The following is a 19,334-nucleotide window of genomic DNA, read 5'->3' as shown; positions in this document are numbered from 1 at the left end:
CCAGGGAGTGGTGGGGACGCACACATGTGAAACAGAGCTCATTTCTAGTTCAGGCCCATCTTTTTTAAAAAGAACTTTAGGTAGGGTTAACATACATCCATGTTTTCCTGGACACGTCAGGCTTTTTGGTTCTTAAATCGCCGTCCGGGAAAATACGGACGTATGGTAACACTATTGGTACAAATAATACATACAGTGGCACATCCCTTAAATCAGAACTTTTTATAGGGAAACCGTTGCTAAGAAATGAAAGGCTTTTTTTTTTTTTAACATGTTTTTTGTTTGTTTGTTTTTTTAAGTCATCCCTGCCGAGGCCCTGCCGAAAATGTTCGAATTGGGCCCCGCACTTCCTAAAGCTGGCCCTGGTAGGATGGGTAAAGACTGAGCACCCCTCCACCAGGGCATAGAAAACACTGAGAGCTACTGTGTGGGACACATAGGGAGTAGATAGACAAGCCTGACTTCTTCAGTGAGAGAGAATATTCCAGTACGAGGGGTATTCCCGATGCCTCAGGATGTAAGTGGTACTCCAGAACCAAAGGGAGAATCGTATCCACTTCAGTGTAAATGCTATTCCACTGAGAGGTTCTCCTGCTGTTGTTGTTTAGGATGGATTGAACATTCTGAGAGCACACCCTCTCTATGCTTGTTGTCCATCCAAAAACCACACTGCCAGATGCAGGGAAGCTGGGTCGGGGTGGTTTGTCCTGCCCTTTATTCTAGGACAGCAGGCCCAGGAATGGTTGTAGGTGGACACATGGATGGGAAGCTAGCTTTAGGATGGTGGTGAACCAGAACTGCCTCAGTCACTAGGGGGCTGTCAGTCAGGATCACTGTTACCCCAACAAGCTTGATTTTCCCCAAGTGCATGAGGTATCAGGGGGATGGAGCAAAGGCATACATCAACGGGTCTGACCATTGTACCAGGAAGGCATCCCCTCTGGAGCTGAGGTCCTGGGCAGCCTGGGAGCAGTGTGACAGACACTTCTTGTTCCGCTGGGTCGAAAAGAGATCCTAAGATAGGACCTTCTCATTGCTGAAAAATGCGCTACACTATCAACAGGTAGGAGTTCCTACTTGTGATCCACCTAGAAGTGTCTGCAGAGGGAGTTGATTATTGTTGGAATGTGTACTGCTGAGAGGGTGATCTGGTGGCCTCAGGCACCAATTCCAAAGTTGGATTGCCTCTCTGCAGAATGGGGTGGATCTTGCTTCTCCCTGTTTATATGTTAGACTGTGTTCATATTGTCTGACTTGACTTGGATGTATGGAGACTGGATAATGGGCAGAAACATCTTACAGGCTTTGTGAATTGGCTGAAGCTCAAGTAGGTTGATATGCAGCCTGGATTTTTTTGGGGACAAGGAGTTGTGGGCTGTCTGGTCATAGAGATGTACTCTTTGTAAGTGGCACGGGAACAAAGGGGACTCCCACGTAAAACCATGTCTCTGCTCTCCCACCAGGTGAGTGACATCAGCACATTCCATAGAAGAGAAACTTTAACTGGGACACAGACTATCCTTAGCCATGTTTGGAGGCACTGCAGGTGCAGCCGTGCAAACAGGGTGACATAAGCCACATGGCAGTGTGCCCCTAACAGGACCAAGCAGGATCATACTGTAGTCTGAGGACTGAGACAAAGCTGGGCAATGAGATCCCTCATGGCAAGGAATCAGTCTTGAGGTAAGTAGGCCATTGCTATGAACGAGTTCAGAGCCATCCCAACTAATTATATGATTTGCGTGGGCGTTAAAGTTGACTTGTCTACATTTAGCTGGAATCCCAGGAATGAAGGAGCTGAAGTGCAGCAGGGGCTGCTGCTTACATTTCTTGACATGACCAACTCACGAGCAGCCAATCATCCAGGTAGAAAAATGTTGGTCTGCCTTGGCTACCACTACAAGCACTTTTGTAAAGACCCTCGGGGCCATCAAGAGGAACTTTTTTTTCGGGGAGGGGAAGGAGGGGAGGAAAGGGGACTGTCCAAATGAAACTATGCCTCTTTCAAATCAAGGGTCAGAAACCAGTCACCTCCACTGAGGGAGAGTATCAGAGGCCAGGGTGATCATCCTGAACTTTGAGTGCTGTATGAAGACATTCAACTGCCTGAGGTATAGCATGGGCCTCCAGCCCTCCTTCTTTTAGGAGTGAGAAGTACCTTGAGCAAAAAGCCCTTCCCTACATGAGAGGGTGGTATGGGCTCTATTTTGAGAATCCTCTAATGAGATGGGTCCCTGAAAAGGGACTGGGATGGGGAGAGAGCAACTCTAGTGTGTAGCCGTTTGATAGCATCCAGGACCCATTTGTCCACTGTGATAATGCGAGAGAACTGGGAGACAGCCACCAAAAGTGGTGATAGTGAGCAGTGCAGAGACTGGTAGATGCCCTCATGTATCGCATCAAAATATTTTCTGGAGGCAGCTAAGACAGTAGAGTGCGACAATGTGGGATGTGTGTGTCATAGTCTATAAGGTGCCACAGGACTCTTTGCTGCTGTTACAGATCCAGACTGACACGGCTACTCCTCTGATACCTGGTGGGTGTGTGTCACAGGCTCACATGGTGGTTGGCGGGGAGCTTAATGAGACAAGTCCCGTGGGGACCTTGGAAAGGATACAGATAGATTATGTAGGACCTCTGCCATTAAATTGGGGGGGGGAGGGCGGAAAAGAGAGAAACAAAAACAATTTATGCTGGTGGTGGTAGATGCTTTTAGCAGGTAGGTGGAGGCATTCCCAACAGGATACCAAACTGCCAAGGTGACAGCTAAAAATCTGGTCAATAAGGTATTTACTTGTTGGGGGGGTTCCAAAAATAATTGACTCTGACCAAGGAGCCGCTTTCCAATCAGATCTGATGGGGGAGCTCACAGCACTCACCGGAATCACACAGCTGTTCCATATTGCTTATCACCCGCAGGCTGTGGGACAGGTAGAACGCATGAACCGCACTATTAAAAGTGAATTGAGAAGGGGGGTAGAAAAAGGAGGGAAAAATTGGTCACAATTGTTACCCTTTGTTCTAAAGAGAATAAGGGCCCGAAAATCAAAAAGGTACAGGATTCTTCCCCTCCTCCCCCCAAAGCTCTTATGGGAAGGCCAATGGAACAGTGGGAAATTGTGCTTACTCCAGTACCTGGAGAGATTACTACACATGGATTAACACAATAATGGGTTTTAAGCCTAATTAACCAGAGAGGGCAGTGGCCTGGCAAAATGAGCAAGGAGCAGCAAAAGTCAAAACATGGTATAATCTACCAGAACACAATATATCGCAGTGGGTGACTGAGTGATGTACCAGATTCCCAGCTTGACAAAACCCTGGCTAGGATGATTTAGATGGGGTTTGTCCTATTCTGAGCAGGGGGTTGGACTAGTTGACCTCCTGAAGTCTCTTCTAGCCCTAATCTTCTATGATTCGAGGACACCATCATCCATGAATGGAAGGGCCCTTACCTGGTCCTTAACCAATTAGGACCCAGTTTACTATTACTGGCAACAGGAGTGGATTCATTGTACACAAATAAAGAGGTACAAGCACACAAAAGATGAGAAACAGGAAACAACGATGTTATTTGTTTTACAGAAACAAAATGCAAAGGATAGTGGAATGGAGAGAAATCAACAACGCTAAAATGTGGAAAGGTAGATGGTACCTGTGGATGCGAATGGGATGATGTTTAATAACCCAGGACAGAGGTGTAACCACTCACCGAATACCCACCTGTGATTTAATGAAGGGGGAAGAGGAATGAGAACCAATTCCAGTCATACGGGTTAAGGGAGAGTGTAGAGAGGGAATGGAATTTGCTTCTGCCCCACTGGTAAACTTAAATTATACTTGTAGTGCCCCTCCCCGATACCACCCCTTCTAATATACAGTCATGTTCTGTTTTGGGAGGGTCTTGTGTCTAGGGGCGATGAGACCACCTCTTATGTACCTGATGGGAGGGGTAAGGAGCGAGGTTACTTTTGGCCATCATCACTTTCTTGCAGACTTTGCATCTCCTCCTTACACCTTCCCTGCTCCTCCAGCTGCTTGGTTACCATAGCAACTGATTAGCCCCCTTATCTTCTCTTGTTACTGAAAGGTAAGGCTACCAGCTTGGGGGGGGGGGAGAAGAAGAAGGAGAGTGTAGCCTTGTGCTTTCACTTACATTCTTTTGCTTGCTTATTCAGCCTGTTTAAACTAAAAGCAAGGCCAGAAGCAAGATTATTATTGTTTAGTCTTTACCCTATTTACTTCACATTCTCCTATTAGCCATGATGGTCAGGGACAACCTTATATTCTAGATGTCCCTAAACCTCTGACTGCTAGAAGCTGGGACTGGATGACAGGAGATGGATCACTTGATAAATGCCCTGTTTTATTAATTCTCTCTGAATCATCTGGCACCAGCCACTATTGGGAGACAGGATACTGGGCTAGACAGACCACTGGTCTGACCCAGTATGGCCATTCTTATGTCATGCTCCAAGACTGGAGCCAAAGGTACCGCGACATCCTATCCGGACCTACCAGGAACAAGAGTAGATGAGGAGCACATGACTTCACTGGAGCTTCCAATTCACAGCTGGGGCAAGCTACTGGTGGATGTTGGCCTGACTGAGTCAGGACATCCTACAGCAGGATTGGATCTAAGAATGACTGAGGATTCCAGATCTGTATAGATAGCTAGATCCTAGAAGAGAGCATATCGAGGTCCAGCCTGCCAGGTGTCTTGGGCTTGGCCTGAACTGTCCATCTCACCTTAGAAGTGTAGGACTTAGGCAGGGCCAATACCACCAGTGCAGAGAGAGAATGATCCCTTCTGTCTCTACGTAGTGCACGAGTTGTTACTGCCCTTTCACTGCAAGGTCTCAGCACTCTGGAAGCTCCCAATACCGTGAATGTAATCTTCCTATAGTCCAGGTGCACCTGTTCTGGGGCAGAGTCTAGCAGGAGGAAGAGGCAAAGGAGACCCATTTTTAGAGAATTTATGGGGAGATTTGTCCCTCTTCTTGTGAGGTTGTTGACCCTTGCCTTCCTCATGCTTCTGCTTCCTAGTCCATTTCTCGAGGCCTCCCATCTGTTGGGACAAGACACTGGAAGGGTGTTGCCCGGAGGCTCTGAATAGGTAGTTGGGGAGTAGGAGGGCCCGGGTTCTGAACAGGGCCTCATGGAGAGCTCCAGAGCCTGAATTAGTGAGATTGCCTGGTACACAGGGAGAAGTGTGGCAGATGCCACACTCTGAAGGGATGTGTGCTTCCCCGAGGTAATACAGGCAGCTCTCATGTGGGTTGCTCAGTAGGAAGACCTCAGGGCTAGCCAGGCAAGGCTTGAAGCCTGGAACTTTGGGCATAATAGGTACCCAAAACTCAAGCTATTTAAAACTTTGAACAACTATTTACAATATTTACAGGTTTGACGAAGCAGAGCACTGAAGAGCAGAATCGGACATAGGAGGGTTCCATCACAGACCATAAGTTGTAGAAAAGGAACTGGAGGGGCTGTCGATCCGCACTACTCCTTATGTTCTTGGTTGGGGGCACAAAGAGGCGCAGAGTGCAAGCATGGACCAACGGACACCGGTATTGAAGAATTTCCAGTACCAGGTACACAGAGAGTGTGCACACTCACAATGAATAGGGATCAGCACTTGAAGAACCTGGCTACATATTTAATAAAACAAAGTTACAATAAGGCAGCTTTTCAAACTTAATGTTGCATCAACAAGTTAAAGGGGAATTGTCTACATGAAATTTAGTCAATTTGTCTGGGATTTTCAAAGGAGCCTAATGGAGCTGGGCACTTACAATCCCAACCTTAAATAACGGAGTTAATACACCTGCCCTGAATGCTCTTGACCACATGTGGGTTTAGTCACATCTTCCTTTTTATTATGTAATGTCTCTTCTCCCATTCCTAATTGCTGTGTGAAAGTTTTTATCTGCTTATGTGAATCTGACTTTACATCATCATCAAATGCACAAAAGCAAAACTGAAAAGGTAAGGTTCCCCCATGCATTCTGCATCAGTTCTATTAATCTGTAGGAGCAAAAAAGACTGGAGTGTAATTTTTAAGTCGGTGTTCCTTTTAATCAAGCCTTCACGCGTTGGTTTCCCTATCAGTTCCACAGTAGTAGGAGATGGATGATTAGAAAGGGGAGCTCTGCTCTTTACACAAAAATATCCTGGTGAAGAATCAAAGGGAAGAAAATGCAGTAGATTTGTGAATAGTTATTCACGTGTAGGAACTTCACATCCAGACAGTTTTCACAACAGGTCAGGTTGCTAGCTACTTGTTTTTAATTAGATTATTAATTGCTGCTGCAGCAGGCTAAGTTATCCTACATGAAGAAATCAAACAACGATGAGAAATACTGATTTGCTTCAATGCTCTGCAAGGACATGAAGCAACATATTAGCATGGATTAGCTGCAGTAGCCTTTAATGCAGCAACAAAGCTTTATTTAAAAAAAGAAACAACTCTGCAGTAGGTTCCTTCTCACACCTTAAGTACCCATAAATATCACCATCATTAGCCTTCCTAGGTCTCTTGGTTTCTTTGGTAGACAGGAAGTAAGCTTCAATATCTTCAAATACGCAGTGTAATACCACGTTTAAAAATATCTGGACTCAAGTCTGGGACATCAATGGATATCCCATTTTTGTAGATTGGATATCACTTAGTTGGCACCTAAAGCATAAATGCTGCACAGCCATTACCACAGCAAGGATGGAGAGGAAAAGCTAAGATGGAACTACTATTAGCAAGGGCATCTGAGCTCAAGAACGATACCTGATTTTTGGACATAATACAATATACATCACATTGCATCTCTGGCCTCCTTTCAGGAGAACTAAGACATTTGTATTCCCTTTCTTCCTCACTGCTGATGTAAGGGGTCCAATCTGTCAGCCCTGGAGACTGAAAGTCCTCCATTTATCCCACAGAAGCAAGGTTCCCCTCACACAGCCCTGGGAGGGATCCACCTCTAAGAGTAAGGAGAGAAGCCCAGTTCTCATGGCCATTCACTCTTCAGCCTCTCTATGGTGATTTTAGGTTGATGTCTGTCCACTAACAACTGTGATGACTATGAGAAGACAACCAGCCAAAAACTCTCCAAACTACCTACTACAGAGAATTCAAAGACCACTATGCATTACAATTCACACAGAAATTAAAGGAGATCATCAAATCCTTCCACAAACAGCTCCAAGAGAAACTCTACAACCTTATACCCCACAAACATAACCCAGGGACCTTATACACACATCCCAAGATACATAAACAAGGGAACCCAGAAAGACCCATCATATCTGCCCACAGCACTCTTACTGAAGGAATATGAAGACTCTCAGAAACCCATCCTCAAGCTACTCACCTCATAAAGGGCCAGTTCCCTAAAGGATAACTGACTTACTCCAGAAACTCTAACATTAACAACCTCTCTCAGAATACCGTCCTTGCCACCAGATGTCATATCCCTATACATCAACATCCCTCATCATACCGCTGCCTCCCTCAAATATCTATAAGACAATACACAATACTTACATAGCCATACCAAAAACTTTAAAAAACTCATTCATTTCATCCTTATCCATAACAACTTTACATTTTAACACTCTATCCAAATCATGGGAACAGCCATGAGTACTATGACAGCTCTTCAATATGCTAATCTCTTCCTGGGCCACCTTGAGGAAGAATTTCTCAACAAAGGCACCACAAAACCTACGATATACCTGAGATTCATCGATTATATTTTCATCCTCTGGACAGACAACCTAAACTCCCTCAATAGATTTCCACCACAACTTCAACACCACCACCCACACATCAAACTCTCTTTAGAACACTCTCACACCAGCATCAACTTCCTGGACACCACGATCAGCTTCAATAATGGAACCCTACAGCCAACTATACACAAGAAAGCCACAGATCACCACACACTTACCTCCACAAATTCAGTAACCACCTCAGACACACCAAGAAATCTGCTGTCTACAGCCAGGCACTCAGATACCATAGAATATACTCTGAGGAGAAAGTCCAGGAAACACACTCAAACTCACTTAAAACCTTCACCAGACACTGCACCAGAGACGTCGAAAGCATCATGGAACAGGGCACCCAAATACTAAGGAAACTTGCTTCATCATGGACCAAAAATACCCAAACCCCCTTTTGTGACCGTTAAATAGCCTCCCAGACTCACCAAGCTCATCACAAGTCAAAGCAGCACCAGACTCTGCCATCACGACAAATGCAAAACCTGCAGACATCAACACCCCCGAGAACACTCCTTTCAAGATCCATATGTCCTACATGCACCTACCACAATGTCTGATGTATCTCTGCCAGTGCATCAAATGCCCCTACAAGAACTATGTGGGTGAAGTGAGACAACGACTACGTTCTCAAATGAGCTCTCACAGGAAGAAAAAAAAATACTATACATTTGTGGGCGAACACTTTTTGCAAATATCCATATCTGACTTTTCAGTCCTCATCCTCAAAGGAAACTTGCACGCCACCTTCAAAAGGCGGCCCTGGGACCATAAATTCATAACTCTGTTAGACACTAAAAATCATGGACTCAAAGACACTGGTTTTATGGCTAATTACAATTTGTAACCTACTAACCCTCTTTTCCTATGACTGTAGAGGTACTATTGCTAAAATCATTTTAAATGGTTTCCTGCAATGTGTTAACCCCTTATGTTTAGCAATCTGTCCCACCTGGTATTTAGCTGTGACACCGATTACTTTTTCCAGAGCTGAAAAAGAGCTCTATGATGCCTGAAAGCTTGTACCTTCCATCATCAACAGAAGTTGATCCAGTAAGAGATATTATGTAACCTATCATGTCTCATTAAGGACTAGACAGACCAATTAAATTATTTCTATTAGAGGAAAAAATTAACTGTGAGAACATTTTACTGATTATATTTGGGAAAGAAGGGGAAGGAGCAGCTGTTGGGGGGTCTGGTTTTTGGCCATACTGCATTTTGTACAATATGTTATTTGTCGTATTTTGCTGGGCACCTCAAAGGCCTTTGAGACCATATTTATTATTAAAACTGATACATCTTACCTTTCTGTCTCTGGATTTCGGAACAGTTTTCCCTGCATTAGAGACCACCACAAAACTCCCAGAGGCTCCCTTTCCTTTCACCTATTTTAAAAGAATAATTTTCATTTCACTCCCCAGTAAGCAATAAATTAACTTTCAATAATGGCCAGTTGAGAGAGGCTGTAGTATATTGTGCCAAAGAATTAGACTACCTCTACACTGCGCACCTTACAGTGACACAGGAGAGCTCTCCTGCCAACAAAATAAAACCATCTTCAATGAGGGGTGGTAGCTTTGTCGGTAGGAGAACATCTCACACTGACAAAGTGCTCTCCACACCAGTGCTTTTCATTGGTAAAAAAACTTTTGTCAGTCAGGGATTCCCCCCCCCACACACACACCCCAACTGACAAAAATTTTACTGACAAAAGCGCAGTGTAGACACAGTCTTAGATTGGAAGGCTTCCTGGCAGTAGACTGCCACAAATTCAGAGTCTTGGATTTGAGCCCTCTATCTTAGCCATAGAGAGCAGCACACTGAATCTCAGAGGCAATGGTGATTTTAAACAATAGTCCTTCTGTAAGACTAAGGAGCTATTTGGTAACAAAAGGCAATAATAATAGCATAATCTGTTTGCCTTGAGCAGATGATCCTGTGATGCTGGAAATCTGATGTTGCCAGGACAAAATATACTTTTAAATAAGACATGCTGATGCAAAGGTGAGGCAGCTAAACTTACAGTGAAAACACAAGCTGTTGCAATGCCATAAACCACAGTTCACCATCAAGATATAAACAACTGTATCTTGTACAGAAACTTATGAAGTATATGGTTCCTAGAACAATGCTAACACCTGTCAATGACCAAAGAAGCTGAGACAAATGTATAGTAACCTTCATGAGAGAGAACAAGATCACCCAAATGACATGACTATTGAGTGTCTCACTACTGGGTTAATATGGGTGTTTTTCACTCACCTCTGCAGGGCTGCTCAAAGTGGCTCTTACCTGTCTGATGACTCCCCTCTCCAGCTCCCTTTTCAGTGCTTGCTTTAGAAGATAACCTCTCCTCTCAAGCTCCAGGGAAGGGTACTTGTGGATAATGTATTTACGTATGGCAACCACTGATGCACCACTCTTTTGAAAGCATGCCTGAAACAGAACCAACAAGTTAGCAAACCACATGCAACAGAACTACCTCTCCATGGGACCAGAGAGGTAGAGATTAACTGTTGCATATATGACAGCACAGTGGCCCAACATGCCAGGGCTGCCTTGGTCCCACAATGGTTTCAGAGGCAAAGAATAGCACTAACGGTATCACATCTTTCTACCCTTCACAGACTTACTGAACAGCAGACAACATAAAAGTAGTGTGGTAAACAGGTGGACAGCTCACTTGTCCTGTGTCATGGAGTACCAATTTCTGTTGTAACAGAGCTAGTCACTCCTTACAGCAAAGCAACAACTGCACAACTGTTACTATGTTCCACCCATGTCAGACCGAGTTAATCATTGGTTACAGAATTAATTGCCAAATTTCCACTCCCAATTTTTTGCCATGAATTTTGAGAGTGAAACTAGCAGGCTAAAAACAGAAACTAAGCTACAAATTCATATTTTAAAAGTTGCTTCTTTCAGAGATTCATGTTTAGGATACCAAGTGCTACTTTTAAATTTCCTTGTTAAGTATAAGATCTTATGAGATTATAACAATACTATAATTCTGCTATAATTTTGTAGCCCAGTTATCCTAAATCAATTACTTAAAAAAAAAATCTTATTTTAAAATCAATTAATTGGTAGTTCCAAGAGTTTAACTTAATGAAACTCTGGGTATAAAGTCAATTTGCAGGTCTAGGCAGATTTAGGACTACCCACATGTACAGTCATGTAACATGGGATGAATTTAACCTACACAGAGCACAATTATGAGCCTTAGAATCTACACCGTTACCTGCCTCTTCTAAATAACAGCAAGCAATCTAGGATTTAGAGCAACCTAGAGTTTAGAGCATTTCTTCTCTCTTCCTCCAATGGATTTGGACAAAACTTCGGTAGACTGCAGTGGCGGGAGAGGTAGAGTCTTTTGCAACCACAGCTGGTAGAGCCCAGACTCCCTGCGAAGGGAGTGTGCATTGAGTGAGTTCTAAGGGGAAGTGGCAGTGTTACTGCTACAAAAAGGATCTTGGGACACAGCCAGAAGTGGGGATGCAGTAGACTTAAGACCACTGACATTTTTGGACTTAATTTGCAGTATTTCATCCATTTTGTGCTTTGAAAAAGCTTTGAAAGACACACATAGCAAATTGCTGTGCCAATCAATATAAGTCTGGTAGAACACAGTTAGAAGCAGAAGCACAGCAGATTGGTTAACTGATGCCAGCAGTCAACCAAAGTCAATGCAACAGTTTCTAATGAGTCAAACAGGAAGAGGTACAAACTCTAGACAGAGAAAAGTTAGTCAAGAGCCCCTCTCAGTTACATCACTGACTGAGAAACAAAACTCAAGTGCCAGGAGTCAAGAGTGTAGTAGGAAGAGGACCTGAAACACAAGCCCTTGTATCAGAGGCCTGAGCTAAAATAGTGGTCAAAGCTGTGCTGATATAAAGCAGAGTCAGGCTGTGAGCTAGGTAGGGCCGGCTCACAGAATCTGGCAAGAACAGGGCTGATATTGCAGAAACACACATTCCTAAGTAGTGCTAGGCACAGGCCATGCATGCAAACCCATTCCAGAGGGGTGGTACCAGAAGACCTTGATACCAACACATTCCCCAAAAGATAACAGGAACATGCTAACCCATCTTAAAGATAAGGTCAGGATAACAGCATGATGGATAGAGATGTTTTGATCGAATCAACAGGTACATGGTAATGGGTGGTGGTTAGCTACGTCACAGGGTGGTATCTAGGTATGTCAGAGGGCAGTAACTAGCAACGTCAAGGGGGCAACATGTAACTTGTTTGTAGCTGTGTATAAAGATGCATCTCAGAGGGAGTGCCTTTGTCTGGCCAAGGGGAGAATGGAAAGTCCAGCCATTCACTGAGCCAGTCCATTGTCACGAGCATACATGTGTTAGTGTACCACTGAGCCAGGGCATTAGCACCGTTCGTCGGCAATAAACCTGACCAAAGTTCCTTTGCTGAAAACTGAGTCTGTGGATTTAGTGGGCAGCTCAATCAAAGTCTGCTATCTCCGCAGAGCTGGGACAACAGAGAGAGAGAAAACACACACACACACGCATGCAGCCAACATCTGACCATAAGGAATTTCTGTCACCAAAGTCCAACAGTATACAATATATTATAGTATGACTACACTACAAAAGGAAGTTTCATGTCTATATTCATGTCTATATTCATGAATAAGACAAGTATTATTCATGTCTATACAGAAAGCTGATCTGAACACAAGGGCACAACATCACAGCAGGATTTCTGGACCTCGTATTATGATTATTTTTCCCTGCCCCACCATCACAGCAGCACTGTTATGTTATCACAGATACATAATCTCTTGCCTTATCTACACACTTATAACATACTCCTTGTAGTATCTGAGCACCTATTTGTCCATGCCTTAACACATGCTAAAGGTGATTTTGCTTACCCACAGTCAGAATTAAGTATATATTAGTCCCAAGATAAGAAACTGTGAGGATACAACTGTGAATCCTAAGAATCCTCAGATTCATAATATATTTTATATCTGACATACAAACAAAGGGAATGAAGTCTTCCACTTGCCTTGATGGCCTCAGTTAAGATAGCATCCATCTTTGGGCGTGAGGAGGCAGCCATCTGTGTTTGCTTCTGTGCTCTAGCTAGTTGGCTAGCAGAAAGTGTTGCCCATGAGGGAATGGTCTTTTTCACTTTCTTCTCCTTTTCTTTAGACTGATCCTTCTCACTTAGGGGGGAAAAAAAATAGTGACAGTAAGACAACAGATACTGCACCAAGGCAGCCCATGGAGCAAAGAAGCAAAACTGAAAAAAATAAAGTCTCAAAAGGTTGTCTTAAAAAGGAAGGGCTTTTTAAAAAATATAGGAGGAGGCTAAGTAGATAAAGCACTGAGGACTTTATATTAAACTGATATATTTTGAAGCATAGACCGTGATAGTTCAGTACCAGAGGATAAATCCAAAACCCCTCAAAAGACCAATTCATTTATTGCATAACTAACAGACATGTTCAAGATCAACAAGGACACAAGGAACTAGAGATCTGCCCTTGTCCCTTCAGCCAGAAGGATTCACACAGAATATCACACAACTCTGTAACTCTCCTTAGGCTAACAAAGGGTTCCAAGACAGAATGGAGACCCATATGCAGGCCAGGTCTACCCTACAAACTTTTGTGAACATACCTGTGTCAGACAGGGGTGTGACGTGTGACCAACACAGCTGTACTAGTCCCTAATGTAGATAGTTATATTGGCAAAACTGCACTTCTGCCAATGATGCTTGGTTAGCTTTTGGAGGGGGAGGGTGTGACAGAACAGACACGATACCTAGAAGGAACTATGTGAGCAAAAGTACAGTTTTATTAGAATAAGCTGTGTCCACACTGGGAGCACTTTGCCAGTACAATATAGTACTATACCTACATTGTCATAGGGCTCCTAGGCCTGGTCTAAACTGGGGGGAGGGGGGGGAGGGGGAAAAGAGGGGAAATCGATCTAAATTACGCAACTTCAACTACGTGAATAACGTAGCTGAAGTTGACGTACTTAGATCTACTTACCGTGGTGTCTTCACTACAGTGAGTCGACTGCTGCTGCTCCCCCGTCGACTATGCCTGCGCCTCTCGCTGAGCTGGAGTACAGGAGTCAACAGGAGAGCGCTCGGGGATCGACTTATCGCGTCTAGACTAGACGCGATAAATCGATCCCTGCTGGATCGATCGCTGTCTACCGATCCGGCCAGTAGTGAAGACATACCCCTAGTATATACCTAGCCCCCTGTGATGGACAGTCAGAGTTAGTCAGAAGATAATGCAGAAGGCTTTGCACTCCTGATGGCACCCTTACAGCATACTAACATGGCATATGGGCTGTTTAGTAAAACTTCTGTAAGGGCTCTGCCTTATCAGGGAAGAGACAAAGTACCTGTCACAAGAAGGTTACAGGAATATGACCTTACAGCACATTTAAAACACTAAACTTACCAGTCTAGCAAAACTGATTTTGAACTGCAGCAAGGATTTATTTCAGTTCATTGGAAAGTGGCACAACAGGAAGAATTATTTGCAACCACAAAGTGGGGGAGGGACATCAGATTGGAGCAACCTCAAGGCTTCTCTTCTTGGGAAACAGCATCAAGTGCAACAAAAAACACTTACTTCACACCCTGGGAATGCGGTAACAGAACAAGGTGCTAACAGTGGAGCCCATTACACAGAAAAGACGGTTACTCACCGTTGTAACTGTTGTTCTTCGAGTTGTGTTGCTCATATCCATTCCAGTTAGGTGCGCGCGCGCGCCACGCACGTCACGGAAGATTTTTACCCTAGCAACACTCGGTGGGTCGGCTAGGCGCCCCCTGGAGTGGCGCCGCTATAGCACCGAATATATACCCCTGCTGACCCATCCGCTCCTCAGTTCCTTCTTGCCGGCTACTCTGACAGTGGGGAAGGAGGGAGGGTCTGGAATGGATATGAGCAACACATCTCGAAGAACAACAGTTACAACGGTGAGTAACCGTCTTTTCTTCTTTGAGTGATTGCTCATATGCATTCCAGTTAGGTGATTCCCAAGCCTTACGTAGGCGGTGGGGTCGGAGTGAGATGTTGCAGAATGCAAACTGCTGAGCCAAAGGCTGCATCATCTCTGGACTGTTGAACCAATGAGGCAAAGGTGTGGACCAAGGACCAGGTAGTTGCACGACATATCCCCTGGAAGGGTAAGTGAACCAGGAAGGCAGCAGAAGAAGCCTGAGCCCTGGTGGAATGTGCAGTAAGGTGGCTCGACAGAACATGGGCCAAGTCACAGCAGGTGCGGATGCACGACGTCACCCAAGATGAAATCCTCTGGGAGGAGACAGGTAGGCCCTTCGTCCGGTCTGCCGGTACGACGAAGAGTTGGGGCGTTACGAAAGGGTTTTGTCCGCTCGAGATAGAATGTGAGCGCCCTACGGACGTCTAGGGAGGGCAAACGTGCTCCCCTCGCGAGGAGTGTAGCTTCGGAAAGAAGACCAGAAGGAAGATGTCCTGGTTGATATGAAAGGTCGACAGCACCTTGGGGAGGAAGGCTGGACGTGGTCACAACTGCACCGTGCCCTTGAGAAACACAGTATACCATGGGTCCACCTTGAGAGCCTGAAGCTCGGAGACTCGTCTGGCCGATGCAAAGGCTACAAGGAAAAACTGTCTTACAGGACAGGTATATCAGCGAGCATGTTGTCAGTGGCTCGAATGGGGCAGTCATAAGACTGGTTAGAACCAGGTTGAAGACCCAGGTTTTGGCGGGGCGGTGAACTTGGGGGTATAAACGCTCCAAGCCCTTGAGGAACCTAGAAACCACAGGGTGTGAGAATACGGTGCGGCCACTCTCCCCTGGGTGGAAGGTAGAGATGGCTGCCAAGTGTACCCTTAATGATGACCGCGCCAGGCGCTGCTGTTTGAGAGACCAGAGGTAGTCCAATATGGAGTGGATCGGAACTTCGGTGAGAGAAACATTGTGCGTTTCGTAGCAGCAAGAGAAACCCTTCCACTTGGCCAGCTACGTTAACAGAGTGGAAGGTTTCCTACCACCCAGGAGAATCCTGTAGAACCGAGGCAGAACGTAACTCGGATCGGTTTAGCCACGCAGCAGCCGTGCTGTGAGGTGCAGGGATTGCAGGTCTGGGTGGTGAAGTTTGCCGTGATCCTGCGTTATGAGGTCTGGGCAAAGAGGCAGGGGAATCGGGTTGGCTACTGACAGGTCTAGCAACATGGTGTACCAGTACTGCCTGGATCACGCTGGAGCGATCATGATCAGGTGCGCTCTGTCCCTGCGGAGTTTTAGCAGGACCCTGTGAACCAGCGGGAACGGTGGAAAAGTGTACAGCGGACGACTCGTCCACGGCATCCGAAAAGCCTCCAAGATCGAGCCCGGGGAGAGGCCTTGGAATGAGCAGAACTTCTCTCTCTTTCTGTTCTCGCGAGAGCGAAGAGGACTATGCGGGGACAGCCCCACTTCTGGAAAACGGAATGGATAACGTCCGGAGGAATCGACCACTTGAGAAACAGGAAGGATCTGCTGTGGCGATCCGCCAGAGTGTTCCGGACCCCTGGGAGAAAGGACACTACCAGGTCTATTGATTGGGCTGTGCAGAAGTCCCGGAGTTGGATAGCTCCCTGCAAAGAGGGGAGGACCGTGCTCCACCGTGCTTGTTTAGGTAACACATGGTCGTTGTGATGTCTGTGGACACCGAGACACAACGGCCTTGCAGGTGCTGCTGAAACGCCTGGTACACAAGGCAGATTGCTCTCAGCTCCCGGACATTGCTATGCATGGCCAGCTCTTGAGCCGACCGAAGGCCTTGAGTGCAAAACTGACCCAGGTGAGCCTCCCAGCCGAGAGATGGGGTGTCCGTCATGAGGGACACCGAGGGGTGAGGTGGATGGAACAGCATCCCTGCACGCACCAGGGAGGGCGTCGACCCCCAGTCAGGGGAGCCTAGGACGCTCAGGGGAGATCGAGGCGACCATGACTATGCTGTCTCTGCCCGGGTGGTACACCGAGGTGAGCCACGATTGAAGTGGACGGAGGCGAAGCCTGGCATGTTTGTGCAGGCAGCCATGTGACACAGGAAACCTATGCAAGTGCGAGCCAAAGTTGTCGGAAAGGTCCATAGACCTTGTATAATTGTTACCATCGCGTGAAACCAAGGCTGAGGTAAGCAGGCTCTGGCGAGATTGGAGTCCAGGATGGCCCCAATAAATTCTATTCCCTGTGTGGGAATCAGAGTGGATTTCTCTCTATGGATCATCAGGCCTAGACGCAGGAATAGGTCCTTGTCGACGCCCACATGACTGGTAACTTGGGCCCCGGTGGTCCCTCAAATGAGCCAATCGTCTAGATACGGAGAACGTGTATCCGACGGTGGCGGAGAGAGGCGGCGAGTACAGCCATGCACTTTGAATACACTTGGGGCTGAAGAGAGGCCAAATGGAAGGACCGTAAACTGGAAATGATGACGGTTGGCCACAAACCGGAGGTACCTTCTGTGTGGAGGATAAATGGTGACATGAAAATACGCGCCCTTCATATCGAGGGCGGCATACCAGTCTCCGGGATCCAAGGATGGGATGACGGTCCCCATGGATACCATGCGGAACTTCAGGTGTATCATGAACCTGTCGAGTTCCCGCAGGTCTAGGATAGGTCTAAGACCTCCCTTCGCCTTGGGGATTAGGAATTAGTGGGACTGGAACCCTTTGTCCCTTTCGTCCTTTGGTACCTCCTCTATAGCTCCGATGGTGAGGAGCGTCCGCCCCTCTTGCAAGAGGAATTGCTCGTGAGAGGGGTCCCTAAGAGGGACGAGGATGGATAGGCTTTTGCCCCATTGGTGGTTAGAAGGACCCTGATTTTGCCTTTGGGGTCCTGACTGACGCCTATGACTGCCTCAGCGACGCCTGCTGGCAAAGTCCTGTCTTTGTCTAGGCGCAGGGTAAGGGCGGTGAGGCTGGCGCGGAAAGGTCGGCGCTGAGTCACTGGCGTGTGCATGCCGAGAGGGAGCGCATAGTGACCTTGCTGTCCTTTAGGCTTTGCAGCCTAGGGTCAGTTTTTTTTTTTTTTTGGGGGGGGGGGGGGAGAAAAGGCCTTTGCCATTTAAGGGCAAGTAATGTATAGGTTGCAGCAGCTGCGAGGGAAGGCTCAATAACTGGAGCCATGAAATGTGCCTCGTGGCAACACCCGAGGCCAGAGTCGTGGCTGCGGAGTCAGCTACATCCAACGAGGCCTGGAGGGAAGCTCTCGCCACCTTCTTCCCTTTTTCCAGGAGGGCAGCAAACTCTTGACGGGAGTTCTTAGGAACAGACTCCGTAAATTTGCCCACCGCCGCCCATAGTAGCGGCTAAGCAGGGCTTACTGGTTTGCTACGTGAAGTTGCAGGGCCCCTGCCGAGTACATCTTACGGCCCAGTAAGCCCATTCGCCTAGCCTCCTTGGATTTAGGGGCTGGTGCCAGCTAGCCATGGCGGTCCGTCTCATTGATGGACCGGACAAGGGAGCAGGGGGGAAGATGTACATATAGGTACCTGTAGCCCCTGGAGGATACCATGTACATGCGTTCGACTCCCGTGCCCGCGGGCAGGATAGAAGCTTGAGACTGTCCGATGGTAACCGCATTGGCCTTGATCATCGGAATGAACGGTAGGGCCACTCTAGTGGGGGCGTCAGCTGACAGAATGTCTACGACCGGATCCCGTATCTCCGAGACTTCCTCCACTTGGAGATTCATATTGAGTGCCACCCGTCTCAGGAGGTCCTGATGGGCCCCCAAGTCGATTAGAGGAGGGCCAGAGGAGTACGCTCCTGCCCACGCCTCATCTGGGGAGGAGGAAGAAGAAAGGCCGGGGACAAGCGGGTCCTGTGTGGGCTTGCGCTCCTGGACGACCTCCTGATCCGGTGGGATGTGGGAGTCCAGTGGCTGAACCGGGGCTTCCTCCGTACCGGTCGGAGGGGGGCGGCTAACTGTCGCCTCTGGCACCCAGTGCTCTGACAGAACAGAGCGAGATGGGATCACAGGTAGGCCTTTGGCCTGATGGCACGCCCAAGATGTACAGGGTGACCACTGATGGGGTCAGGGTCCTGGGCCTGGGGCACCTGGAAGACTCTGGTGTGCACATCCGAATCACAGTCCTGCGCATTTGAACTGCCCACGCAGGACGACACTGATGCATGTCTGGATGGCCATGGAGGAGCTAAAAAGCCCTGGGCAGAGTCTCCCTCTCTAGCTGACGTCGCTCGATGCGGCACTGGGGATTGGTACCGGGAGGCATACCAGTACCGGGAGCGAGAACGGGACCTCCTGCGACCGGAGCGGTGCCGGGAGGTCGACCGAGATCTCGAGGCTCGACGTCGAGAGTGGCGATGGGAGTCCAGTGCCTAGAGCGGTGCCGGGAGCTGGATCGGCACCGGGAGCTGGATCGGTGCCGAATGTACTGGGCCGGCGAATGGGACGCTGATCGGTGCCGCGAGTACGACCAGTACCGAAATGGAGAACGGTGCCAGGACTGCGAGCAGCATCGGCACCTGGATTGGCGACGGGACCGAGAACATCTGCGGG

General features: G+C 47.2%; 1 protein-coding gene across 9 annotated transcripts in view; it reads right to left on the bottom strand.

Moving 5' to 3' along the window:
• LOC120387739 (heterochromatin protein 1-binding protein 3) overlaps positions 1 to 19,334 on the bottom strand; it is a 94,702-nt gene that overhangs the window by 33,463 nt on the left and 41,905 nt on the right. For all 9 annotated transcript variants that reach the window (XM_039508813.1, XM_039508815.1, XM_039508810.1 and 6 more), the window contains 3 exons: positions 12,814 to 12,973; positions 10,075 to 10,218; positions 9,087 to 9,167 (listed from right to left, as the gene is read on the bottom strand). In XM_039508813.1, the coding sequence (XP_039364747.1) occupies positions 9,087 to 9,167; positions 10,075 to 10,218; positions 12,814 to 12,973 (385 nt within the window). The remainder of the gene's footprint in view (positions 1 to 9,086; positions 9,168 to 10,074; positions 10,219 to 12,813; positions 12,974 to 19,334) is intronic.

The sequence above is a fragment of the Mauremys reevesii genome, linkage group 21, assembly GCF_016161935.1.
Source record: "Mauremys reevesii isolate NIE-2019 linkage group 21, ASM1616193v1, whole genome shotgun sequence".
NCBI lineage: Eukaryota > Metazoa > Chordata > Testudines > Geoemydidae > Mauremys > Mauremys reevesii.
Note: the sequence above shows the minus strand (reverse complement) of the source record. Positions and strands in the feature narration are given on the sequence as shown.